The sequence below is a fragment of the Aspergillus tanneri genome (assembly GCF_003426965.1).
Source record: "Aspergillus tanneri strain NIH1004 chromosome Unknown AapTan_7_pilon_pilon_pilon, whole genome shotgun sequence".
NCBI lineage: Eukaryota > Fungi > Ascomycota > Eurotiomycetes > Eurotiales > Aspergillaceae > Aspergillus > Aspergillus tanneri.
The window spans coordinates 1,414,766-1,441,216 of NW_022984634.1; the positions used below are offsets into that span (position 1 = coordinate 1,414,766).

The 26,451-nt window shown below is 46.4% G+C and overlaps 10 protein-coding genes across 10 annotated transcripts; 4 read left to right on the top strand and 6 right to left on the bottom strand.

Annotated features, from left to right (window-relative positions):
* Nucleotides 1-2,149: 2,149 nt before the first annotated feature.
* ATNIH1004_007045 (uncharacterized protein) lies at nucleotides 2,150-3,038 on the top strand (the record flags this gene model as incomplete). The annotated part of the gene is made up of 2 exons (XM_033571672.1): nucleotides 2,150-2,290; nucleotides 2,772-3,038. The coding sequence occupies 2 exons, from the start codon at nucleotides 2,150-2,152 to the stop codon at nucleotides 3,036-3,038; spliced, it is 408 nt and encodes a 135-aa protein (XP_033424987.1).
* Nucleotides 3,039-3,187: 149 nt separating this feature from the next.
* ATNIH1004_007046 (MFS transporter) lies at nucleotides 3,188-5,033 on the top strand (the record flags this gene model as incomplete). The annotated part of the gene is made up of 5 exons (XM_033571673.1): nucleotides 3,188-3,225; nucleotides 3,301-3,632; nucleotides 3,833-3,956; nucleotides 4,052-4,086; nucleotides 4,171-5,033. 5 exons carry the CDS (start codon nucleotides 3,188-3,190, stop codon nucleotides 5,031-5,033), a joined length of 1,392 nt encoding a protein of 463 aa, XP_033424988.1.
* A 189-nt stretch (nucleotides 5,034-5,222) lies between these two features.
* ATNIH1004_007047 (SGNH/GDSL hydrolase family protein) lies at nucleotides 5,223-6,012 on the bottom strand (the record flags this gene model as incomplete). Its single annotated transcript, XM_033571674.1, has 4 exons — nucleotides 5,223-5,394; nucleotides 5,442-5,630; nucleotides 5,690-5,735; nucleotides 5,799-6,012. 4 exons carry the CDS (start codon nucleotides 6,010-6,012, stop codon nucleotides 5,223-5,225), a joined length of 621 nt encoding a protein of 206 aa, XP_033424989.1.
* A 3,827-nt stretch (nucleotides 6,013-9,839) lies between these two features.
* On the bottom strand, nucleotides 9,840-10,189 carry ATNIH1004_007048 (uncharacterized protein; the record flags this gene model as incomplete). The annotated part of the gene is made up of 2 exons (XM_033571675.1): nucleotides 9,840-10,000; nucleotides 10,084-10,189. The coding sequence occupies 2 exons, from the start codon at nucleotides 10,187-10,189 to the stop codon at nucleotides 9,840-9,842; spliced, it is 267 nt and encodes an 88-aa protein (XP_033424990.1).
* Nucleotides 10,190-10,847: 658 nt separating this feature from the next.
* Nucleotides 10,848-11,559, bottom strand: ATNIH1004_007049 (uncharacterized protein; the record flags this gene model as incomplete). The annotated part of the gene is made up of 2 exons (XM_033571676.1): nucleotides 10,848-11,466; nucleotides 11,549-11,559. 2 exons carry the CDS (start codon nucleotides 11,557-11,559, stop codon nucleotides 10,848-10,850), a joined length of 630 nt encoding a protein of 209 aa, XP_033424991.1.
* A 402-nt stretch (nucleotides 11,560-11,961) lies between these two features.
* On the bottom strand, nucleotides 11,962-13,503 carry ATNIH1004_007050 (M81 family metallopeptidase; the record flags this gene model as incomplete). The annotated part of the gene is made up of 3 exons (XM_033571677.1): nucleotides 11,962-12,819; nucleotides 12,932-13,329; nucleotides 13,386-13,503. The coding sequence occupies 3 exons, from the start codon at nucleotides 13,501-13,503 to the stop codon at nucleotides 11,962-11,964; spliced, it is 1,374 nt and encodes a 457-aa protein (XP_033424992.1).
* Nucleotides 13,504-14,068: 565 nt separating this feature from the next.
* Nucleotides 14,069-15,951, bottom strand: ATNIH1004_007051 (uncharacterized protein; the record flags this gene model as incomplete). Its single annotated transcript, XM_033571678.1, has 5 exons — nucleotides 14,069-14,682; nucleotides 14,851-15,314; nucleotides 15,361-15,471; nucleotides 15,549-15,700; nucleotides 15,754-15,951. The coding sequence occupies 5 exons, from the start codon at nucleotides 15,949-15,951 to the stop codon at nucleotides 14,069-14,071; spliced, it is 1,539 nt and encodes a 512-aa protein (XP_033424993.1).
* Nucleotides 15,952-18,811: 2,860 nt separating this feature from the next.
* Nucleotides 18,812-20,067, top strand: ATNIH1004_007052 (uncharacterized protein; the record flags this gene model as incomplete). The annotated part of the gene is made up of 2 exons (XM_033571679.1): nucleotides 18,812-19,013; nucleotides 19,067-20,067. The coding sequence occupies 2 exons, from the start codon at nucleotides 18,812-18,814 to the stop codon at nucleotides 20,065-20,067; spliced, it is 1,203 nt and encodes a 400-aa protein (XP_033424994.1).
* Nucleotides 20,068-21,557: 1,490 nt separating this feature from the next.
* Nucleotides 21,558-23,297, top strand: ATNIH1004_007053 (uncharacterized protein; the record flags this gene model as incomplete). The annotated part of the gene is made up of 4 exons (XM_033571680.1): nucleotides 21,558-22,081; nucleotides 22,127-22,346; nucleotides 22,392-22,980; nucleotides 23,041-23,297. The coding sequence occupies 4 exons, from the start codon at nucleotides 21,558-21,560 to the stop codon at nucleotides 23,295-23,297; spliced, it is 1,590 nt and encodes a 529-aa protein (XP_033424995.1).
* Nucleotides 23,298-24,898: 1,601 nt separating this feature from the next.
* Nucleotides 24,899-25,567, bottom strand: ATNIH1004_007054 (uncharacterized protein; the record flags this gene model as incomplete). The annotated part of the gene is made up of 3 exons (XM_033571681.1): nucleotides 24,899-25,067; nucleotides 25,123-25,232; nucleotides 25,298-25,567. The coding sequence occupies 3 exons, from the start codon at nucleotides 25,565-25,567 to the stop codon at nucleotides 24,899-24,901; spliced, it is 549 nt and encodes a 182-aa protein (XP_033424996.1).
* Between the last annotated feature and the right edge of the window lie 884 nt (nucleotides 25,568-26,451).

Sequence of the window (26,451 nt, forward strand, 5' to 3'; positions counted from 1 at the left end):
CATGGTATTGGAGGGGTATAATTTGAACTAGCTATTAGCTGAATGGTACGGGTATTGATTAGTTGGATTGATGATTGGGCTACATTAGTTCCAGAGCTGGGCCGCTTTTACGGCCGGATCTGAGAGTGTGGATTGAACAACATCATGTTTTCTTGTGCAGTTGGTATGCGAAACCGCATTTAATATTAAATCCAACCCATTGTACTTAATCCCATAGGCTGCATACCTTTGTTGCTACCTTCAAAATATTTAGCAAGCGTGAAAAGAGGTGAAAACCAGACCGGCGCTAGACAAGGTAGTGGAAACGTTCATGGAAGCAACTGCAGCAGCAGTGGACAAACACACCCCTAACCTACGACCAACACCATATTCCAAGCGCTGGTTCACGCCAGATCTCAAAATCCAACAAACCGAGTTTAACCAATTACGCCGGAAGTGGTAAAAGAGCTGTGCAGAGCTCGGGCGAGAGCACGCACGCTTAGCGTCCCTTTTTTAGGAGATGCAGCAAAAACGACGCGCATGAACTTGAATAATTTAGAAAGCCAAAGCATTATATTGGAATCAGTTCCTGGACAGAGCCGGGAAAGGGAAGCTCACGCCGGCCGTGGACTATGCATCGACAGTCTGGCACAATCCACTCCGGGACAAAACCCACCTCCAACAGCTGAACACAACCTAGAGGACCTTATTGATTCGCATCCTGTCAGCATTTAAGATAGTGGCTACTATAACTCTAGAGGTGGAAGCACACGTCCTCCCCATACAACTCTATTTGCGCCAACGAGTCCAGAACACTATTACAAGACTTCACACTCTACCACCAGAAATACAGAAATAATGCTGGGTCACATGCTTGCTTCCCACTAGCGGAAGCACTAAAGACTATGAACCTAGAAAGACTTAACAAGCTGGAGACGATTGACCCAATACCGCTGCTACCATGGCGAACCGAATCTTTCACGGAAATTAAGGTCGAGTTGGACCAGGAGACAGCAAGAGAACATGCCGAGACTGTCAGGGCCACATCAGACCTGATTGTTTACTCAGATGCCTCGGGGCGTGAGGGTTACCTGGGAGCTGCTGTCATACCACTTAACAACAATCTCGAGATCATACAATCGCAACAGGTCTAAGTAGGACCGATGGACCGATGGTCAGCCCATGTAGCAGAGTTAATAGGTATTTTTCGCGCTATCAGCTCGGTACTTAAGATCGCCCATAGCCGCCCTAAAACAGGCGGGGGAACAACAACAGCGTCAATTCTCTATAACAGTAAATCCGCCATACAGGCAATCCAAAACCCAGGAAACAAATCAGGCCAACAAATTATCCACGCGATCCTCCATGCAGTGGCAGAGGTTTATACACGGGGTATTGTGCTCCGCCTGCAATGGTTACCGGGGCACTGTGATAATATAGGGAACGATGCAGCAGATCGGCTGGCTAAAAATACTACACAGCCAGGCAAAACGCACCCCTTCCGCCCTCTGCTTACAAGGAAAAAAGCGCTTATCCGAAGCAAGATCCTTGCTTAGTGGGAGCAAGAATGGACGTCTACCGCCAAGGGTGGTTACCTACGAAGAATTGACAACACATTACCAGCCACCTACACTAGATGACTATCTGGGAAAGTGTCTAAGAGAACAGACCCATGGTGGGGTCGTAGGAATGGAAAGTTAGGGAAGACAGAAAGAGCCTTTAGGTGGTTCTGTTGTAGCTCGGAAGAATATTGATGTATGATTGAGGTATTTTGAGCCCGACACACGAATGACTCTCTTCAGAGGAGCGAGAAATACAGGGCCCGAATAAAGGCGAGCAAGAAAACCATGCTACTTACGGCAATAGCATAGGATGTTGTAGTTCCTATCATCATGATCACTGCAGAAGGTATAATCAACAAAGAGGCCCGTGAGAGAGGGACCAGAGCCCAAGGGATAAGAGCTTTATTTATACACTTTGAGCGGAGTTGGCCCGTTGATAAATATAAGATTGTGAATTAGAGTACAGCTAATGACACTCGAGGAAGCTAATATCCCGTCCGCAGTGTCCCAGCCTCCCCGTTCACCGGCTGAATAGCTGCGAATAACCCTCCCAGAACCACGATATTCTTGGCACATCACGATGCCCAGCTACGACCGTACGCGGCCACATGCCGGATAACGACTCGGCTGAGGTGGGGAATGAAGAAGCCGAATGCTTTGATAAGACTTTGACATTGACTAACGGCATCGCGCTGGAATTTGTGGCTTGGTTTGACAGTGGCCGGCGTCGTACGGAGAATAAATATTATGTACAATCGAAGTCCAATACCTAATCTGATCAGATCAAACGAGTCGCAGATAACGGGTGCCCAGGCACCAGGGCAATCACAACACGGAGGCCGAGCCCTAAGGATCCTTGCTTTGTCGAAAATGCAACGCAAGAGGATCATCCGGACTTTACTGTGCATGCAGACCCCTTTTCTTCCTTGATTCTGGTCGTACTGGTCTAAAAGTCAGGCTTATACGCTGTCCACGGAGGTACTCCTTGGCGCTCAGGAAAGAGGAGGGAGATGATATACCTAGCTCCCATAGAACTCTGTGTGCTCGGGTTCCTGTCAATCAAACATGCAATGTGCTGGTCTTGTCACGGCATCCCGCGGAGCTATCATGCGCCGACCTGGCATTGTTTTCGTCTGCGACCCTATATTAGGAGTCACAAAAATGCCTGCAGGTGCTTGTCCAGTTTTGATGTGCGGAAAGGAGCTCAATGGAGCTCCAAGTTTCGTCTAGGTTAAAGGAAGCTACATCGACAGCCGCTCCCTCCAACCCAGCAATACCTCCACGAAGCAACCAATTTCGCATGATAAAGCCTGGCAGCTCATAAGTCATGACAAGGAGAGGTCTGAGCTCCTTGACAGGACTTCGCCGACTTGGCTCGGCACCGATATTGGGCACGATTCCGCTGCAGACGAGTCGCCTGATGAGCCAGAGAAGCCAAAGTATCCCAATGCGGTTGACATTGAAGCGCCCGATGATCCAGAAAATCCGGTGAACTAGTCGGGGACCAAGAAGCTCACGAGTATTAGTCGTGTCGTTGATGACATTTCTTTCGTATGTAGAGCTAAATTTCTTCAATCCACACAGCAACCTAAATCATGCATAGACCCATCGAATCAACCATCAGCTCTGTCGGAGCATTAGCCATCATGGCCCAATTCCACTCTACCAACACATCGCTCGCTGGGTTCGTGACCACTATTTTCCTGCTTGGTTGTACGTTCGGTCCTATTGCTATCGCGCCGCTATCGGAGATTTACAGGCGAGCCATCCTATACAAGGCCTGCATGGTCTTGTTCATTGTTTTCAACGTGAACTGTGCTGTGGCCAACAGTCTGGGATCGCTCGTTGTGTATCGCCTGCTCGCCGGCATTATAGGTTCCTGTCCTGCCACGCTCGGTGCCGGCTCTATCGCCGACATAATCCCGGTCGAGAACCGAGCTGGTGCCATGGCAGCCTACGTGATTAGGGTCCTGGGCCCTTCAATTGACCAATTCGGGGACCGGAGACCCGTCAAGCCGGGTCATCTTGTCTTGCTTCTCAGCATTGTAGTCAGCACGACAGGAGTATGGACTTGGCATGATGACGTGGAGGGTGAGAGCTCTCTGTTCTCGTCGTCGGTCCATGCCAGTGCGCAAACACCAATGTGGATCAAGGCGACGATGGATGTTCTGATGGTGGGCAGAATGGTCCGGCGTTTACCTTGGAGACCATCCAGGGAACAGTCATTTTGCCCTTCGTGTTAAGCAATCTGGAAGGTGTTTCGCTCCGATATCGATCACTAATATCCACAGGTCTATTATTAAGCCGCGAACTGGGTCTGCATCGCATCGATCATGAATCAAACGCAGCCATCCCAAACACCATCCAAGCCGAGATCGGCCGTCGGGTATGGTGGTATCTGGTCACTACTCACTGGTATTGCCTTTTTTTTTTCTTTTCTCCTTTCCCCTTCCTTCTTCTTAACGGATCCACTACCATGGCGGTCAAGCACTCTAACACAATTACTCCAGGGTGTTGGCCGCAAGATATAGCGGCCCGGGTGAAGGTGTGAGCCAGGCCAATCCGCAGGCATATGGTCATAAAACCGCGCAACACCAACGACGTGGACCTTGCTGACAACTGGTTGCAGATGGAGCTGCCCATCTCAGTCGACCGAGATGTCATACTTCCTGGATGATCCACGATATCTCTTCTTTCTTCCACATTGACCAGTACGAAGGCTATCCTGACTCCACTTCAAGTGGCATTTTCATCCATGCCTACCTACTCAATTCGGTCCTCCACACCCAGCGCTGCAAGCTGCATCTCAGGTGTCTCACATCCGGCCCCAATAACAACCCGACCTACGCTTTCTCGCGAGAGAAGTGTCTTACGTCCGCGCGCCAAGTCATCCACAGAGGCACAGCTCGAGCGCTCCCAGCATCCCTTTGCGTTCATACAACTGCCCTTATCAGCGATGCTGTACGGGTCTTCCTGGCTAGCATTGTGTTGCTGATGGATGCCTACATCAATGAAGCAGGCTCGATGCAGGACGAGATCCGTCGCGGCGATGTGGCTGAAGGCTTGCGCATCATTGAGGGCGCAAGGAGCCACTCGTGGGCAGCAGCGAACCTCCACGAGTCACTCTCGCAGGCTTTGGCTAAGTATCGTGCGCAACTACCACAGCATCAGCAGCAACAATACATACAAGAGGCACCAATGCCGCTTCCAATGAGTGATGTGTCTAGTGCTCCTTCTGCACCAGTAATAAATACCACAACAACGCAAATGGCCCATCGGTCCGACCAGCCAGCAGTGATGTCGACTCTGAGAGGAATGGACAGTGGGGGCACATTGGGTCCCATGCCAGATCAAATGCCTGTGGCCGTCAGTCAGCCCCTGCAGTACAACCAACTGGCCCAAAGTCCGGAGGAATTGGCTTACACGTATAAACTCCAGTGGGATGATTTGTTTTCTGGCATTGATTGGCTTCATTTTTCTGATTGTATGTAACATTACCTCAGAGTTCCTCTACTAATACCGTATGATTCAAGTGAAACAAGCAAGTAAGGCATGGTATCTGTGCTAGACGTGGTCGCCGACCATTCTATCAATCGGCCAATGTTGGCCACTCTTAAAATCCACTGGCCTGGGTAATTGTTGTAAAACCTGCCCATGCCAGTTATCCATGTAATTCAGTATTTACATTTCTCCATCGCACAAACCAAGTAGTCCTAACAAATGATCCCCAACTAGGTTACCAACCAAATCATATCCATCCGAAGTCATATGAAGACCGTCATCCCATAGCTTCTCCTTCAACTCCTCTGTGGCGCTGTGGTAGGGCACCTCCTTGTGGAGGTCAAACGCATGACTGATAACCAGTTAGCACAAACAACTTGACTAGAAGAGAAGTCTTACAATTTTTCACACGAATGGCTTAATATCTTCGAGTTCAGCTCCTCTCGAGACGCGTCCAGTCTTTTGTTTACAGCAGAACATTCAGGTACAGTCAAGGCCAAGACATGCGCTCCGGCATTGAGAGCCACTTCCCAGGCATCTTTCAGTGCCGAGAAAATCTTAGAGCATTGATACCCATATCCAAGATCGCTAGGGCAGATCAGTATCGGGCGATAAACCATCCCTACAGTAGAAAGAGAGGCACTAACTTTGTCCCACCAAGGATTATCACCCAATCATAGGAGGTCTTTGCGCCTACACTGGTCAGTCAATTGACAACTATAAGCTGAATTAAATAACTGAGCCAGTTATACTTACACATTTGCTGAAGTCGAGGCAAGAAGCACCCCGGGGGACAGATTACCTTGTCCCCTGGGAGCCCCTCCACGTCTACCCGGATGGTGTGGGATGGCAACGCAGATTTAAGCCGTGATTCTAATTTCCATGCGTATGGATGGTATTCAAGTCCGAAATGATAGTATCCTGCCGTCAGGGAGTTGCCGAAGCACAGAATTGATAGTTTTTTACTCATCGTGCGTGGGTTGATGCTGACCTATGTGATTGTCAGCGGGTCGAACCAAGGGAACCTGGCGACTTCCGCCCCGCCTTGGCCCGCTCTGTGGGTTGCCAGTCCAAAAATTGCATTGTATTGGAGAATACAATACCAACGAAGTATATTAGAAATTGTCAGATATACGGCTAGTCCCGAAGAGGAAATATAGTACGATAAGTACGATTGGTAAAATGTCTTATTTGAATGAATTGAGCTGGCTGGGCTCTTCTTGATTATTCTCCTTTGGTTATTCTTGATGATTATTTTGTTGTGTGTTCCCGGGGGTTTACCCCGATCTAGTCACATGATTCTGGTCCACCAACGACCATATTATTTGACAGAAATTAATCCAACTGGGAAAGTAGAATAACTACAAAAGATAACTCCATAATAACTACTTAGCAGTACTATTGTATCCTACAGATTCACATCTGTGAGATGATAGCATATAAAACACCACTCCTTACGGGAGAAACCTCCAGTGAGGTGAAATTACAATGACAATACTCCCTAATCCTATCCCAACTATCTCGCCCCTAAGACACATTGATGAGCTTCCCAAATCCCTCCTCCTTCCCCAAGAAGAAGTCAAGAATTTTTAATACCTACTCAGCCCGGTACAGAACAGCAGAAACTACAATGACGAGTCTTTTTCCCTGGTGAGGGGGTATCGCACTTGTGAAGGCACTATGCATCAGTGTGGGCACGTGCTGTTTTGTAATTTGTACACGTGAGTGAGTGACAGCCAAAGGTGACCTGATGAGCAGTGCTTTTATTGTTATAGCATCCTGGAAGAACTTCATTTGAATGCCGAAACTACATAACAACAAACCTACACTATCCTTGATATTATGGCGAAGCTCATAGATGAGAGCAATTTGATGATTGATTAGATTCATTCTTATTCTTGACTGCTTTGCCTGAAGATGGCTTCAACTGTGCGGGAGGTCGCTTATAAGGGCGCTAGGCCTATTCGTTACCCGGTGGCCTCGACACCCCTAAGCCTATTGGCCAGAGGTATTGAAACTTAAGAGATTTCCCAAAGAGGTAATTTTGACCATTCATGAAGCGGTGATCTCGATCACATCCATATTCTTGCGTAGTTCAATAAAGATCTCCTTCTCCAGGGTTTGGTGGGATGTTCGTGGTGCTGGTTTTTACCACTGATATAGTTGAATTTGACACATTCCTGCCTATAGAGGTCCATGACAAAGACAAATTCGTTGTCTAACACCTGGTTGCAGGCGTATAAGCACCCGGAGGAGGATCTTGATTGCGTTGTCACTGTCGGTGTGAATATGCACGGATTTGGTGTGTTATTTTCCAATACTAGTGTGATTGCAAGCTTTTGAATCCATGCGGCTTCCTGGACTGCAGCATTATATGGGCATTATTTGGTAATAGTGCTCACCGGGGCCACTATCCGCTTCTTCCTAGATATCCATGAGGTAGGGATCCTGCATACAGAAGAAGGATCCCTTCGGAGCTCTTCCCGTCTTCGTGGTCCTGGTGCGCACCGTCAACATATGCTTCCTGGCCCTCTGTATAATCTGTAGCAAAATGTATTTTATATGGGCGGGTACCTTGGTAGTATCGAAGGACTCTATTTAGTTCTTTTGCGGTCCGCTGCAATTGGGATTTAATTCTCTACACCAAAAAGACTGCATACTGGGGATCAGGCCTTATGTTAATACTAAACCAGTTAAAACATCCAAGGCGTTGGTATTCTGCAAGATCTGTGGAGGTATTATTGTTTTGCTTTAGCTTGCAGAAGCTGGGGTTCATTAGGATCGAATTGGCAGAGCAACTAAGCATGCCTGCAGCTAACATCTCTTTAACTGCCTGATCTGTGATCCAAAACAGGCTCAGGACGCGGCTTCCACTATCATGTAGGAGCGTCACAGTGACCAATCCCTTAAGCACATTCGCTTTCCTATTTTCCATTGAATAGTAAGGATATTCCTTATCCCAGTTATAGGTGTAGCACTGGGGAGTGATTCTTTTGATTCCCATTCCGTCCTCAACGGAAAGCCTATACCATTCGTCCATAACCTCCGCGGAAGGGGCCGTGAAGATAATCGGGCAATGTCATATTTAGTTTTATGCCCAAGGAATTAGCAACAGACCTGCGCCGAGAAATGAATGGGGCCACACCTGAGCAAGATAAGCGTGGAACACAATCTTCAAGACGTGGAATAGAGACGATCGAGATGTGGTAAAAAATACAGTAAAGCAAGAGCTGTATAGTCTGCAATCAATCCAGGCATGTTGTCCCTGAATAAGAGCCTCCCTCTACTGCCCTTGCCTTAGACATTTAAGCTATATTTATAGCTGTTTTCGATGGCATACCGCCCTTGTGATGCGGAGTTCGCTGCTCGGAATCCTTTCCTCACAGGCAGTCAGACTAGCTGACTTACGACTATCATGGACTCAGGATTGTGACCTGGGCAATCCGTTAGTCCAAACTATTTACGTCAATGTATGGAGAGCGGAGTAAAAGGCGACCTGTTATTGTATCAAGAGTCTAAGACGTGTCTACAACTAATCCAGTTGGAAATAACAGCTCGCCCCATTCTTGATCAACCACCGTGTTAAACCACATGCCAGATAAGCTATGGCACAATCTCCAAATGCCGAAGGCCCATATCGGCGTATATGCACAGCTGGACACTGGTGGATCTGTAGTTTCGGGGAGCAGACACGTCAGTCCAGTAAAAAAAGTGCCCAAATACACAGCTGGCTGATGTGTCCAGTGGGAAATGCAGATGCAACGAGAGGTACGTGTGAGCTGAGATGGTCCTGTGTTTGCCCTCATAGCGTAGCTTACGTGGAAGATCCTAAAACCCCGCAGAGGCCGGCAATCGGTATTGCCGAATTATACCCATTGCAGGACACGCCAGTCCACTGTGATTAGAGCTAGGGCCTGGAATCCTTTTATATATAACCTGCAGAACTAGCAGGCATCCTGGCGACGGCTGGAGAATTTTTGTTCTAATCACGCATGCATTCCTGCAAACACATTCGCGTGATCATATCACAACACTTGCCGATCAGCTACCTCGCGTCCGTATGTTTGCTAGTATATGGTAGGTGGGTGGCCACATCGGTGTTTTCAGCTTTTGTCCGTGATGTTGATTCTAACTCCATCTGCGCCGTTCTGTCTTTTTCTGTCATTGTATAACATGGTAAATACGTTTGTCAGGTATCAGCAGATCATAGGTGGCTCCAGCAGTCAGGCTGTATGTGTATATAGATATTCTCCGACATAGGTAGCTCCCTTTCCCCTACTGTATTGTGCATGTTAATCAGCCTATACCAGCTCAATCTTGCCACTCATGCAGTCACGCCCTTTGAAAAATGCGGCATATGAGCTTACCAAGATAATCAAATTTAATCTTGACAAAGAGGACCTTGGGAATTTGAAATTACACATCTCAAGTATGACACGCAGACATTACGCCGAGCCAAGGATATTACTGGTTTAAGAACGGAAGTTGATATTCAAAGAACATCCCGGACAGTTACTAAATTCTTAATGTTCGCAAATACGCTCATTGTTTATATTCAGCAATACCCCTGGGATACGGGGTGGATTGCTACCAGAACCATGAGACACGGCCATTGCGGCTGGAACAACTACGTGCAACTAGTGAAACTACTGCTTTATTGGATTATGGGAGCCCGGCTGAAACACACTCTTTCTTAACATCTACACAGTCACCCGAAGATCGAGACTTGGCAGAGCCAAAAAAAAAAAAAAAGGAAACTAGCGTTATGGCTGGGTGGGTATGCAGGCGTCCTCAGACTTATACTTCGTGGCCTGGATTAATGTCCACGGCGGGTTTCAGTCGCTCGCGAATGTCCTCACTGGAGGTTGTCATCGGCGTCTCAATGACCCCCGGACAGATACAGTTCACTCGGATTCCGTCTTTCGAGTAGTCGATGGCATTGGAGCGAGTAAAAGCAACTATCGCGGATTTGGAGCCACAGTATGCAGGTAATAATGGTCAGGAATCGTCCACAGGAATACAAGAGGGCAAAATAACAAACGTACGAGCATGAGGCCGTCCCACAATCCCCAACTGACTTGCAATATTAACCACTGCTCCTCGTTGAGGGGACGCTCCGGATCATGACTGGTGGCAACTCTGACCATAAATAGAACTGCGCTGTCAAGGCTTAAGAGACAGCTTGGCTGGGAATGTGTCTGTTCAACTTCTATCCGTTCGGTGATTGTATTGGGAAGATTCAAGCATCCCACGGGCCTGTACAATTATCTCATTATAGGTTCTTAATCCGATCTTGCCGTGCGCTTGTCATTTCCGCAACAGTGGTTAAGCGAGTCTGTGTATCTACAACTGAGAGAATAAATAATCTGAGAGAAATTCCCTTCAGGTAGTCAACTGTAAGACAATTTATATTTTTCGAACCTTCCAGGTGTCGGTCATTGGACTTGAATATTCACCATAATAAATAAAGCCACAGGCTAGTCTCTAATGTCTCGCCGTTATTTCCTCAAGCGGCGCCCGACTATCTCTCCCGCCTTGGGCGTGTTAGGCAACTATGAATCTATCAAAGCAGCAATACTTGCGGATGCCCATAAGAGTCAGAATGGCTTGTATAGAAGTCTTAAAAATCTTTCCTGAAATTGATGGTCTGTCTAGTTAGTTCACCCCATCTGCGGTTGGAATTTTTGAACATTTAGTCTGCATGACTGTATGCTATCTATGATCCATGGCTGATGTAGAACTTGTATTCTATCAATAACATGAAATCCTCTGCATTATTCAACCCATCTATTCTCTTATATAGTCCTAACTTCCCTCCAACCGCATCTCCAATACCTGACAAGGCCACCCCTCAACATCCATTGTAACCGATCTCTTAAACCCCTGGGACTCATAGTATTTCACCAACTTCCCATCCCCACCCCCATAACAATCCACCCTCATCAACGATACCCCCGCCTCTCTCGTCAACGCCCGAGCATGATCCAGCAGCCGGCGACCGATCCCACCCCCAATGTATTTTCGATCCGTCACCAACAATTTAACATAAGCCTCAGGCTCCGACACAGCCGGGACATACGGTGTCTTATCGCCCACCGCGAGCGCGCCGACAACAATACCCTGGACGCCTAAGTCCGTGCTGAAGTATAGCGCCGTAGACGGCTGTTCTGGATCTTCATCTACGGTTTTCATAGCTGTATCATCGAGAACCTTGATCGCAAGCCATACTCCCAGACCAGAGGTTGCGAATTCAGTGACTCGCTCATGGTTCCTCGATTTCTCAGAGAAGGGTGTTGTTCCCCATTGGCCGACTCGGTCTTGCGATACGAGCCATTCAACTGCTTTGTCTAGCAGGTGAAGAATGACGGAGACGTCGGTGACTGTCCCGCGGACGATGATTATGTGGTCGTTTTTGGGGGTAGGCCTTTGATTGTAAGTGGTTGGGTTTGGAATTTTGGGGGGTTGATTGATGATAAATATGACTCAGTGGAATGTATTGTTCTTACATTGTTGTCATTTTAGGATGTGTTTGCTAAAGACGGTAGGAAAGAATCGTTGATTGTGGCTGTGGTCTGATATGCAATAGTTCCTACTTGGGAAGCGTAGTGACTCCAGCGTCAGATAACCCTACATTTATAGTTTAGCGGGAGGGGTAAGCTGACATGACGGAAACCAACGGCACAAGAACAATCCAAAAACCCGAGGCTAGTCATTGTGGGTCAGATCTTATTGACAATTGACGAATAGACATGTCCAATTTAGCAGACATCGTGTAGATAAATGTAGAATCACGGATGACCTCCACGTTATATAGTAACATATGTAAGTTGGTAGAGTGGAAAGAACACCACCAGAGACTAAGTGAAGGAATGAGGAAGAATTAGACTTCACTTGCATATAGTTACCATCGTAAATAGTATCACTCGTCCGGGCCAGTCAAAGGGTCATTGGACTTGGAAATCATCCGTGCTGATAAATCCGGGGGCGAACTAAAGGTAGTATCAAAAGGCCACATTGGTCTATGAATTCGGTGGTGTCCCAGCCGTCTAATATCCTGATCCACGCCTCCAGGAGTCAAGCCCAGCATCCAACCAGCCGCCATATCAAATAACTCAGGCTCTAGGTATCCAATTTTGACAATCACAGTGTCTGTCGTCCCGGGGTTGAGGTTGAGATCTGTGAAATCATGCTTATGATGATACGGCTTTCGCAGCTGCGTGAGAATTGCAAACACACTTCCAACCTGCAACACCGCCTCGATGACTGCATCCTTGTCTCCATGCTTAATGGCGTGAACACGACCGGTCATCGTGACAGGCCCGGAGTGCATATGATCTACTTCTGCCCCCGCTGTGACGGTCACGGTGGCTCCAATACCATCATCAACCATTTTCTGAACCGCTTTCGGCCCCGGAAGACTGGCGTAAATAACTGTGGGACCTGTAGGGTCCTGGAACTCAGATCTTGCCAGCAACTGAGTAAGTCCCCAAGTCACATCTCCGGAGCCTCCAGCGGTAGGGTTATCGCCAGAGTCAGAGATAAAGAACGGATGAACAGTTGACCTCAGTGCGCTGTCGATACATTCAGCGAAGGAACCCGTCGGCGCGACAAACTTGAAATCTGCCCGTGAGTCCCAGAATAACCGCGCCAGTCGCTCAGCGCCCTCAGCGACACTCTTCGTCTCCCATCCGGTAACTACCACTGCCGCGCGATTGCGCGGTTCATCAGCCCAAGCGTATCCGACCCAAACAGCGGCGTCAATCACGCCTGGAAGTGCCTCTACGATAGGCACTTCCACATAGAGACTTTTAGCAGGGCTCCATGCGCGTGGACGTCTGCTCCCCAGCCAACAAGACAGGTACAGGAACCCAGGCCTTGAAAGGTCTCACCATTCTATCGGCAGCTATATTGTTGGGCTGTTGAGCAAGCAGCTCAACAAGGTTGCGACAAGCACGCTCCTTAGTCTCAGGCTCATCTTCATGCGGCGCCGTACGGTAGCAAGTAATCAAGTCCGTCTGATGTGCGAGTTCGCGTGAGACATTCCCATGGAGATCCATCGATGCTGAAACAAGGACCGCAGGGCCGATAACCTCTCTAATCCGGTGGAGAAGCTCGGCCTCGACATCGCCGATGCCCTCCACGCACATCGCGCCGTGGATATCAAACCAGAGACCGTGTAGTGTCGTCGATGAAACTATATCTCGCAAGCGAGTGATGATCTCCTCCGCTAGCTCTTCATAGGCGTCCCGCGTTACCATACCTCCTGGGAGAGCATGGCCGATAAGAGCTCCATGCCATTCAGCTGCATCTCCGATTGAAGTCCCGGGGTGTAGGAATGCGTACTCGTCGATGATTTCTTTGCCGCGCCGGGGGGGTGAAATGCAGGTGCGAGTGTTCGGGAGGGAGTGAACGTTGATGTTTCACATGCTAATCCAGCAATTGCAATGACGGGCTTTGGCATTGTTACTGTTGATTTTATAGTAGGCGAGAACTAGTTCGGTCTCTTGATGAGGATTTCCAACTGTATTAACATGTATGCCTGTGGACTGTGTGATGTCAGTCGTGTCTAGCAATGCCTCGTGCAGCTGTTAACCCCGCATGGCAATCTGACTTAATCAGCTGCGGGGGACTGTAGATATACTGCGTTACAAAGAAGCCAATAGGTATTATAGTATACAGATAAAGTAATATTTAAATATTATTATTAAAGTGAGACGTGTCCAGCCTCGTATTTCTCAACATGAAAGGCAACAACGGCAATCAATCTCAAAGTCCAAAGTCAAGTTAAGAGCCGAGATTTTGGTTCTTATTTAATGTGCACTCTAGCCTAGCTCTAGCTTCTAAGTGTAATTCAGTAAAATAACAACATATTGTACACGGATTGAAATCTATAAGGAACAAAGCCTATGAGAGCTCATGTAGATTCCTAGCATAGAAGCTAGACCTATAGATTAGTGCGAGTAGCATTTCACAGGATTGGCTACGTCAAGATCCAAAGGAACGCCTGTTAATCAGGTCCAGAAAGACTACTCTTCCTTGAGCCCCGTTCTCGTTTCAGTGTGTTCCTCGCTCAGAGTCTGCTTAACGATGAACACACTCGCAATCATCGCGAGACCCGCCACGCACGCATACATGATCCAGATATTCCGCAGACTGGAGGCAAAAGCCTCAGCAATGGTTCGGACCTTTGCAGGGTCCGCAATGGTTTTAATCATCTCAGTGCTCGCCGCAGCTGAAACACCAGTCAACCGTTCCACCTCATCATCCTTAAGCCCGGCTCGCTGTAACCTTCCTTTTTCTTCAGTCATGCTGTTCCCAAACACCACCCCACCGACCACGATGGAGGTGGACATGGCAATATTCTTGATAAATCCCACCATCGCAGTGCCACTGGCTGTATCTTCTTGTGCGGCTACCGAGTGCAGCGCAATCAACGGTGGTTCAAAGAGAATGGCAGACCCTGCCCCAGCGATGATCTGGAAAATGATCAACTCAACCAGCGACGACGTGGCAACTAGCCGGGTAAAAAGTCCTGTTCCCAAGGTCAGGAGGATAGCTCCGATCCAGATTTGCTCCAGGTATTTGCCCGTCCGGTGAATGAGCCAGCCTGATAGTGCACTGAACAGCCCCTCTGCCACAACTAGGGGGGAGTACCATTAACCCGGACCGCATGGGTCCTGCTTGCTTAGCTGATTGGAAGTATAGAGGTAGGTAGTATTCGCAGCCAATGAATACCTAACGAGTGAGCATGCATCGTTAGTATAATTCTGAGTATCTGCAAGAGGAAACTGTCAAAGATGAATGATACTCACAAAACCATGAAAAAATGTCACCAATGAGACAGCAACGTTAGATCGATGCTGAAAGAGCCGGAGAGGCATCAACGGATACTTGGCAAAATACTTCTCTCCATAGACAAAAACAATAGAGAACAGAGACCCGAACACAATCAGACAAATAACTTGAGGAGAATCCCAGGCGAACGTTTCCCCCCCAAAGTTCAGTCCCAGGAGCAACATCAGCGTCAATCCTAGAATGGAGAAGCTTCCTACCCAGTCGATCGCTTTTAGTCCGTCTATTGCCTTGGTCCTTGGATTATGCACATCCAGGTAAAGGAATAGGAGGCCAAAGTTTAATCCGCAGATCGGGAGGTTGATCCAAAAGTTCCAGCGCCACGAGACATACTCCGCAAAGACACCACCGAGAATGGGTCCCAGGCCGCCGGATATTGTCCACATAAACCCCAAGATACCCATATAGAGACCCCGTTCGCTAATGGGCGTTAGCAGAAGTCACATAGTATGATACGCGAACTGACCGGACACTGAACAAATCCGACACAACGATCATTGCAAGCTGTAGTAGACCACCCCCCCCGCTATACCTTGCAATGCTCGACCAGCGATTAACATTTTCATATTCACCGCGGCTGCGCAGATAATCGAACTACAAAGAAACCATAGGACCACAATTAGCAGGATGGGCTTCCGGCCCCATATATCAGACAGCTTGGCCCAAATCGGGGCCGCCGCTGCATTGGCCAGCAAATAAGCTCCCCCAACCCATGTGTAGCCACTGGCCGAATGTAAGCGCGAGGAGATGGTCGGCAACGCGGTCGAAACGATAGTCTGATCCAAAGCCGCAATAAACGTGGACAACTAGACAGTCCGACGGTTAGTCGTCCATTCCTATACGTGGGACGAAATCTTACACAGAGGGCAACCATAATGGCAAAGATTTGAATCTTGTTTCGCTTGACTATAGGATCTGCTGGCTCTTGCGAGACGCTCGTTGTCCCTGGAAGGGATGTCCTTTCATGGGCTGTGGCTGAGACTATCCCATGACAAGCAGCTGAACTTTCCCCCAAGCCATCCCTAACTGTCGAGAGTTCTACACTGTTATCGCCCATTTTAGATGCAAATTATCCTCGAATGAGATTTTCCTGAGAAAAAGCCCAGACGAAATACCGGACAGGGTAGCAGACACTGACTCTATATACTGTGTACAAAATTGGTTTCTTGACTAATTGCATGATGAATACGAGGGATCCACTACGGGTTTCCATATTCAGAGTCCTGATCCTCTCTCGCATCGCTGTTTTTACAATCTTTCCCCAGACTCTGAATAATTCTGAATAATCAGGCGCTTCCAGACCCTCGATGTCGCACTATGCCCGAAATGGATGCCAAGACTAGGGAAGCCCTAAGGAGAAAGGTTCTTCCATTACAGGGATTCACTTTATACAACAATAACTATGCTCTTATAACAGTAGCATCTGTATAATGATGGTTTATATATAGGGAAACGTGGAACTCTTACTGGATAGGCAGACTGCAAACGGGGTGCCTGTCAGGTTAAATCCTGTTGCCTACCTCATGAGAAACAGACCATATATGATACTAGATACCTTATCCTGGAGATTTTTGTTCTCTACAAGCCAGTTAGATAATAGAAGTGGCATCTGTGGTATTATTTCCCTCAAAAAACTCATACAGCAGCATAAAATATACTCTATATCGTGTTGCGTTCTGTCATACGATCTCTGTTTACCATATTGGGAAGGAACGAAGTGCTATTTTGGTCTGTATGGCTCGCCGTACCACTCGCTTGGTCGACTTTCAATCTACGATCGCAAAGGCTTCAACCAACCAACTAACCAGCTACACTAATATCAATGAGATTAACTATTTCTATTTTCCCCTTGAGCTAAACATGCTACATATAGGACTGCCAATTTTTCTCCCCATGCTCCGTACTTAAAGCAGGAACTTTTACAAAAGCCTGGCTGAACTCTATAATTATCCGGATATATGAGAATATATAATTATAGCCTAAAGGGAGGAATGATTTTTTGTTTTTCTCTTCATTATTGTCTTTCTTTTGTTATTGATCTTCCATTTTAAAGCCCATTTATATAAAATAAGGCTTGGCGTGGTTCAATCTACATGCTCCATCTTATTCTAACAAATCATGACAGTTCTTCGAATAGAATGACCATGAAAAAATGTACACAAATTGGACACCCATTAGGTAAAGTTACTGGTGATAACAATGAAGAATAAATGAAGCAATGAAAGAAAGAAAAAACAGAATAAAGGAAAGAATAACAATGATGGCACATGGTTATAGGTCTAGTGCTATCCAAGTCTGGATCATAACCCATAACCGTTCTAATATCCAAAAATATATTGCCTCATGAGTGGCTGAAGCTAAAATTCCTAACGCAAGTGACATACACTCGGAGATATACAGTCACTTTCTTGTCTAACGCACATGTCCAGTGTCATCGCCCTGCGATCACCACTTAGGAACAACATATGTGGTTCCACATACCTTAAAAGACTAAATCGATAGGGACTAATTGCGGCTTGCTGCACATGCTAACTTGTCTACAAAAGATAACATACCTCTTCTATGGACTATGTTATACCCCTTTTGTCACGTAGTTGCATTGAATATCAGTCAGTCTTTACTATATTTAATAGTAGTCTGATATCCTAATTCTATTATGACCAATAATATTAGACATGTCCTGTCTAAGACAGTGTTGCTCTTTTCCGTACTGACATTTTGAGAATCCGGATAAGATGATTCTCTTGTATTGTAAAAATAGTCTACCTAAGATACTAAAACCCTGCTTGTATATAGAGCACGTTAAGGTACTATTTTATATTGCTTTTGGCTCTCTATCTGGCCAGTACCGTATTATAGCATTTGCAAGAGTTGCACCAAGTCAAGGAAGACCAATAATAATTTCTATTTGCTTTAACAATGACCAGATGAGATTTACCACTAGCCAGCATATTTTGCATCGGTTTATTCTCTATTTGTTAACCAGTTAATCTCTCTTTAATGCATTTAGTCGAGGTAGACCCATCAGGACTTACAGGAGGTTGAATTAGCCATCCCCTTTGTGCATCTTTCATTACATTGTGTTTTATTCTTATAATACACTGTTCAGAAACAAAAATTTCGAAATAGCTACAAGTTCTTGTATCATATTATGACATCGGCGTTTGAGAAACAGGGTAAATATCTGGAGCTTTTCCCACTAATGTATGAGTAGTTGGTATTTGCATAAGCAATTAAGGTAGAAGTAGAGGATTTTGACATGCACATACTGCCAGGATAGAATTTTCCACCTTCCTAATCATGTTAGGCGCATGTTAGAATAGTCAGCTTCAAAAGGTATGCTGATGCTTACCCCTTACTTGGTCTACGTCTGCATTCCTGCGAGAAGTTAGACTTCTATGGCCCCTTGGTTCCACTATGCCCTAAATCTGGTATCCCCTGCTCTCCCTGGCAAACTCTGTAGTTTAAGCTAATTATCTTTTTTTTATCGTTTGCTTGAATTTGTCGACATTCTAGACTCCGATTTGAAAAAGGTTATGTTTCTTCCATCCACTTCGATACCAATAGCCATAGCGACGCTTATTAGTGGCATTGTGGCAGCTGACAATGGACTACCTGTGGCAATACCTGACAATGGTAGTTTGCTACCAGCCTCACTTCAGACATGCTTAAGCACAACTGGTGCCTCTCTCGTCTACCCAGACAACCAAAAATATGACAATCTATCTGCAGCACAAAGCAGTAACTATCATCGACATCCAGGAGTTATAGTTATTCCCACATCTTCATTGCAGGTAGCAGATACAATTCACTGCGTAGCCGCCGAGAAGGGACATGTGAAGCTCAGCCCTCGTGGCGGCGGCCATAGCTACGCCGCATACAGCCTCTCCGGGCAAGTGGTGATTGACTCGAGTCAGATGAGGACTATCACGTTTGACGACACTAAGCAGCAAGCTACAGTCCAGTTCGGTCAAACACTAGGTCCTCTGGCTCTTGTGCTGGGACAAAGAGGCTATGCGTTACCGCATGGCACATGTTCCGGAGTTGGGATATCTGGCCATAGTTTGGGTGGTGGCTGGGGGTTCACATCACGCAAGTGGGGTTGGTTGTTGGATCACGGTATGCTTCGTACTTATTGCTGAACCAAGTGTTGAAATTAATTGGTTTTGTAGTTGTGTCTGTGGAGTTTGTTGACATCACAGGTAGTATCCGAACGCTAGGCCCTATGTCAACGGGTGAGGATGCTGAACTGTGGTGGGCACTTAGAGGTGCGGGTTCCAATAATTTTGGGATCGTAACCTCGTTTACATATGCCTTGGAGGTAGCTCCTCCCACCGTCGTGAACTACGGAATGAGATTTGCTACAAATAAGGACTGCGTACATGTCCTTCTAGCCCTGCAGGAGCTCGGGGGTCTCGATGCCAACGACGATCCTAATGGCTTTCCGCCTGAACTGGGAGGGCAACTTATTATAATGGGACGTCGCGTGAATGACGCAAGTGTCTGCCAATTTACTGGCCAGTATTTAGGCAGTAAATACAACTACACTACTGTCATCGACAGGCTTCTTGCAAAACTTTCTAGCCGCGGAGTAAAACCACTGGAGCCTGAAGAGTCATATATACGTGAATTCCATACTTGGAACTTGGCCCTCACAGATTTAATGGGACCTTTGGAAGCCTCAAGCGTTCCGCTGCCTTATTATGCACAGTCTCTTTTAGACAACGGCCGCCCTAATTATACGTTCGACGAAGCTGATTCAATAATAAATGCCTTACAGACTGCCATAGGCATCGAAGGAACCTCGAGCCATATGTCCTTTGATCTCAACGGTCCAGGCTCAAGGACAAATCTCGATCCAGCTACTGGGGATATGTCATTCATCCACCGTCGGAGCCTCTTTCTAACACAGGTTTACTCCGTCCAGTTCCCCGGGTTTGAGAACGTCACAGCGCGTGCCGTTGCATTGGACAAGATTCGCGCTGTAATTGATACTATGAAGCAGACCAGCCCTGACAGTGACTGGCACGCGTATCAGAATTATATCGACCCATATTTGATATCATTCGGGAGGGCGTATTATGGTTTCAACCTGGATCGGTTAAAGTTGCTCAAGCGAGCTCTAGATCCGCACACTGTTTTAGACTTTCCTCAGGGTCTTGCTCATGCTTAAAGGTACTATGGAATCATTGGAAACCCACGTCAAAAAGAAGAGAAGGAGAAGGAAAGCACTTAAAGTTATTTTTGTAAATAAGAAAACAACTCAATATATAATAAGTAATGCACTCAGACTACGAAGAATAGTGTAATATAATTCAGAACAAAGAGTATAATAAGTAAAGGAGCTAAAACAGCCTGCAATTAAACAAGTATCAGGAACCCAATCATGGTTCTCCATAAGTTTATATTCTTGCGAAGTTCATATACTACCATGGTAATGTTAGATACCAAATCTTATAAATACTCAGAAGTCCTTCCTTGGATGAATATTCAGTTCTTGGATTGACCTTGCCTTACTGACCAGTGCCAACTACACCATCCAGTGCTTAGACAAGCCTGGCTGAGGGGACCAATCGTTCCCTCTCCTGGTGATACCTACTGATTGAAGACGTCGCTGGATTCAACATTAACTGTGTTAGGTCTAACCCATGATAAGCCCGGTTTTGATGAACAGTACCATATTCAGCTACGCATTCCAGGGGTCCAACCAAGTGAGTTCCTTCTATACCGACGTCAGATTTCTCTTAATGGCTGCAAGCTCCAAGACCCTTAATGACCTCTCCGAGACACTACTCTACCTGCTGGGTAGAAGCTATGGGTATAGCGATGGGAAATACAATACTCTCCAATCCACATTAATTACAGAAGAGAAGGTAGATGGCCATCATGTCAAGGTAACCACGATCGAACACACTGCAACAGGCCGTAACAGTCGCCTCTCTTACGGCAGGGAGATTCTGGAGCGCTGATCCGCACGAACGAGGGCTGGGCAGTTGGCATGTTTTTTGTCGGCTATGCGGGCAGATGGATGACGTTCTTCACTTGTATTGATGGTCTTTTCACTAATTTTCACTAATATCATGGAAAGTACCTTGACGTGCGCATGGCAGAGGTCTGATTATTTAGCTGTCCATATTTCAGAGAGTTATACTGGTAAGTAATGGCATTGCATTTTCTTTACTATAATAATTTCTGAATATCCGGTCATAAGAATCTCAGAATTGACACCAGTGAGCAGGACCTAAGATTTCTTGCCTCCCATCTCGACCAGTTCAAATGCCTGTTCTCCCTTCTCAAACTTGAATCTGTCGTGCCCTTTCAATAAATAATCGCAGCCGATAACAGCCTATCAGATAGTGAATCAACTCTCTACCCCTGCAAACCACCACAACCGGGAATTTGACGTTCACTTTCCAATCCTGTCTGAACATTCGCACCTCGCATATAGATTATTAATTAACAAGCAGTAAACTTTGTAGTACCTTTAATGAGATCTACGTGTTGAAAGCCTTCTAAATCAGGCTACTGTAAAACTGGGCTATACGACTGTACGAGGGCTCGAATAATCGTTTCCAATACGAGCATCGCGAGTGACCCACTTTATACACAATATAAAAGACAAAGGCACTCGGCTACAGAACAAACACACTTGAATACATCAACATGTTCTCAACTCTAGCTTTATGCTCCCTGAGCATTCTCTCCACCTTCACCACCACAGCAGCTCTCCAGTTCCCCCCGGTAGACCTGGGCTACGCAACCCACGTCCCAACATATATCAACACCACTGAATCGGGTACTCGAATCGGTCTATACAACAACATCCGCTTCGCCCAACCACCCACCGGTTCCCTGCGGTTCCGAAAACCACATACCCCCCCACTGTCCCAACGCGGTATCCAAGATGGCAGGGATAGGCTGTTCTCCAGCGACTGTGTCAATGCGGCGCCGCCGCAGGTTCCGTTCCCAACGATGAATGGCTCCGCATGGGGACAGGAAGATTGCCTCTTCTTAAACGTGTGGGTGCCAGAGGGGGTTCGGCCAGGAGATAATGTACCGGTGATTCACTGGTTGCATGGAAGTGCGTATGCATTTGGAAGTAAAGATCTGTTGATCAATGCCATGGGATTGATGGATTTGATTAAGAGGAAGGAGGATCGGTTTATTTTTGTGGCGAGTAATTATAGGTGAGTCTCCTACTCCGGGATGAGGCAATAACTGATATGATGCAGGCTTGGGCTTTATGGATGGACATCCTCTGCACATGAAGATATGGATGCTAATATCGGTCTGCATGATGGTCTCGCAGCGTTGCAGTGGACCAGGAATTATATCTCTCGGTTCGGTGGTGATCCGGACGATATCACCGCGATAGGAGAGAGTGCAGGAGCCGCAATGATTGGATTGATGCTCGTAGCGAAGGGGGGGAATGAAACTCTTCCATTTCAGAAGGTGAGAATTCTTATTTTCTTTGGATATTTATACTAACAAACGAAGGCGTTCATTTCATCACCCTCTCTCCTGCCCAGAAGGAATATAATAGAGCAACGCGAGGATGTATACAATCACGTTCTAAAAGCAGCAAACTGCTCATCCCTGGAATGTCTCCGGAACGCTCCAGCTTCCGTCCTAGCAGCCGCTAATAAACACCTCCTCTTCGACCTCCACGGCGGTGGAGGCGGTAATTTCGGCCCCGGAATGGGCATCGGTGCATTCGCCGACAGGGAATACATCCCTGATGCAATGACCGTGCTCTTCCACCAGGGTCGATACAATAAAAACGTCAAGGCGGTATTGGTCGGGAATATGGCCACTGAAGGAGCGAACACGACGCCGGATATCACCACGCATGAAGAATTCGCTGCATTCGTCCGGGGGTTTGTCACTGGCGCCAGCGACGATACTATCAACCGTATCCGAGATTTGTATCCCTATCCAGATTCGCAGATCCAGACGGTCGCTGAGAACTGGATCACGGATATTGTTTATGCGTGTAATGCGCAAGCTATTTCAAAGGCGTATGCGAGGACGGCTCAGAGATATGTGTTTTCTGTGCCGCCGGCCACGCACGGGATGGATGTAGACTGTATGTTCTTTACATTTTTCTTCCGCTTTATCATTTCTCTTATGGCTAATGATAATGCAGATTACTTTTACAAAGATAATGCATCGACACCTGTGTCGAGTGTTCCTATCGCAAGACAGTTTCAATCGGAACTTCTTTCGTTCGCCAAAGAGGATATTGGAAAGAGGAATAGTACAAGATGGCCTTTGTATTCCACTGGATCGAAGATTGCTAACGTCACACTTGATGGACTGAAGGCAACTGTTGATCCTTGGGCTACGAAGAAGAATTGCGATATTATTTTTGAGATTATCATGGATAGGGAGAATGGGGTTTAAGTTCGGCTACTCGTACAGTTTCGAATTTGACTCCGCAGGACTCAGGATCTCTTTACAGTCGTTACTTTATAAATATTAGACAATTACATTAGATTGACCTTCAGTATGGACTAGGGCATGGCTACTTCAGATCCTACCTAGTTAGAACACCTAGATACGACACTGATCGCTGTAACTTATGCCAGAACAATCCGTCCCAAATTCCATATCATCTACATTTCCAATGCTCTACGTACAGACATATTAGAAAAGGGTCTATAGGGACCCTAGGCAATAAAGACAGAAATTTGCCTTATCTTTTACCAAGAAAGCAGGGCAAGAACACCTGATTAAATTCATAAAGGAAACCGGGAATTGCCGCTAGAAAGTGGCTCCTGGATCTCTAGGAGAAAAGCAAAAATATATATATATATAATTAAAAAAAATTAAATCTGGAAATTAGCATGTTTCATCCCCTTCTCCAAGGATCCTCCACTACTAGAATGTAATGTTGCCTAGCCATGTTTGATTTTACCCATTATGAACATATCTGTTTGTTAGTTCAAATCCTGCCATCCAGCGGTCATAGAGCATGCATAGTCTGTGACTGAAAAATGCTCTATCATATAGAATAATAATAATAATAATAATAATAATCTGGTCCCGAGCGAGTCCCACTATCTCCTCTATCCCGTGTACGTTGTGCCCTGCGTGTGCGAGCATCTCTGCGACAGGTTTTCCAGGGCCGCAGCTAATGTCTAGGACTATTCTATTTGGGGAGGGGATTAGGTTTATAGCTGAACTAGATGGAGATGTCGGCCGCAGCTGCTTGGACTGTTTCGCTGAGGTGGAGGTAATCGGCGTAGGGGAAGGGTCACATGGGGACAGGCGGCCTCGCGGCCGCCGTCGTGCACGTGGAGCCAGTTAATAAACTTTTATATCTTCCTACATGGCGTATCTATCTATTTATTCTGCAGTATAATACGCTGGCGGTTGATTCTCTGGCAGCTAGAGCAGGCGAGCACGTGGGGATGAGAAGTCGTATTGGACATCCAGTCCAGCACTATCAAGCTATCGAGGTTTGATGGAACGGGCCAGGAAGAAAATTATGTTAACGCAGTCGATAAAGGCCGACCGTCAGCAGGATATATATTCGCATATGCATCGTAATGTATTCTTCTAATCCAACAGAGAAAGCGGTCCTAAATAATTGCGTTAAAGCAGGATTTACTGTCTACGCACAAAGGGGCCTAAATTTACACATGGCATGTTTATTGATACTATCTGGCGATACAAGAATGTGAAGAACATATGCTACATACTCAGCCCAAAGCATTGGGATGAAAGTGAAGGTGTTGGATTCGGTTGTGTTTTATGACAATGCGCCAAATTTTCCTTTATATATCCTACGCAATTCCTTGCACGGTAGAAAATTACGCTACTAGATCACGTATAAGTCGAGCAAACCAAATCAAGACAAATAAGCTCAAGCTCTCTATTACTCGTCTAAACAACAACCAACTCTATAGCTGACATGCCCAGGATCTGTTAATACTCTCACCCACCTCCAATATCCATAAACACTGACCTATTCGTGTGGCCTTGCAGAATCGGCTGATCCCTCACTTTGAGGGGTCGAAAGCTTTGATCGGCTGGCCGTCTTTGCGACCACCGGTAGTAATGGTGGAAAACTCGAATTGAGCGAGACCAGTGTTGAAGTGAGCATCCCATTCGACAAGGAAAACTTCCTTGTTAACCCAGAAAAATTCCTTAACATCCGTTCTGAGTAAGCTGTTTGAATCCATCAGCGGTGCTTTTACCATCTTGGAGCGGGAACAGGTCTTACGCGGAACCAAATCCATGAAGAGCCATGTTGGCGTAAGTTGTCAAACCTCGAAGGCTGGCAAAGATCCGATCACCATTGTCGTTCTCAAAGATCAAGTCTGCATCGCTTTGCTGGTCGATATTAGCTTCTTCGTGGTATTGCAATTATTGTGGCTATCTGTCTGTAATTGACATACACTGAATTCTCCTTCGGTTAGTGGCAGAGGCACCATAGCCTCATTCGAAGTGGAAATGTTCTGCACGAGATGTCCATTGAATCGACCGGTGATGTTGCCAGAGACAATCGGCACCTTAGAAATCATACCGCCGGGCGTGGTCGTATTGGCCGGAAGGCTGACAACCATATCAATGGCTGCAAAAGACTCAACTTTCGGCTGCTTATAGATGCCATCCGTAGCAAGGACATTAGCTACAAGGCAGGCAAGACCAAGGAGTCGGAAATTCATTTTGAAAAATAAAAAAAAAGTAAGATAACACGGAGTCAAAAGAAGCTGCAGAAACTAAAGATCGTTGACGAGCTTGTTGGATAGGGTAAATAATCTAGACGAATAAATCCGTTCTGTTTGCTTGGGGGTAATCCCCCTTTTATAGACCTTTTTCACATGGCGAAGATATTAGGCATGTGCAAGTCAAACGCAAACAACTATGGTAATTCTGGTGCCTATTGCAAGAGTATATTTTCAGTATATGATTATTCTATCATCTGACTAACATACTCTATAAACAGCAGAACAGGATATTCGGAATCTATTCTAGCGCGGCGATGGGGACCCTACCCAATCCCTCTATGCTAGTATATAATCAAGAGGAGGCGCAGTATCGTCTGGAATCGGCTAGGTTTACAAGATTATTATGGATACTTTTTTTCCGGTACTTGTCAGCCTCGAAGTTTTCAAGATTACTGCGTTGAGAGCCCGGAATACAACTCACTAGGGCAATTTATTGGACTCGAGCTGTTGTTCCAAGTAGCTTTGGATCCTTCAAGTATGGGGGGTTAGATTAAGATAGAATATCCACTTATCCTTTTATTCCAGTCCCTAATAATGACTACGGCTGATGAGCTCGGGAGAACTTCGCGATCGCACTGGGGAGGGGGCGATTTCCAAATATGACTAGAGCCAAGCCCTGTTTCGATAGTCCAATGCCAGGTTGAGAATGCCAGTTGGGGAGAAACTTTATTTGGAGGCTTAGGGTTGTTGCCTTAACGTTATCCAACTCACACGTGTCCAAGTGTTGGGCAGTAAGTCGGTAAATTGCATCTCGTACTCGCTATCTTGGCAACTCCCCATCTCTCTAAGGCAGCTAAATTCTTGAGATACATAAGGAGTAT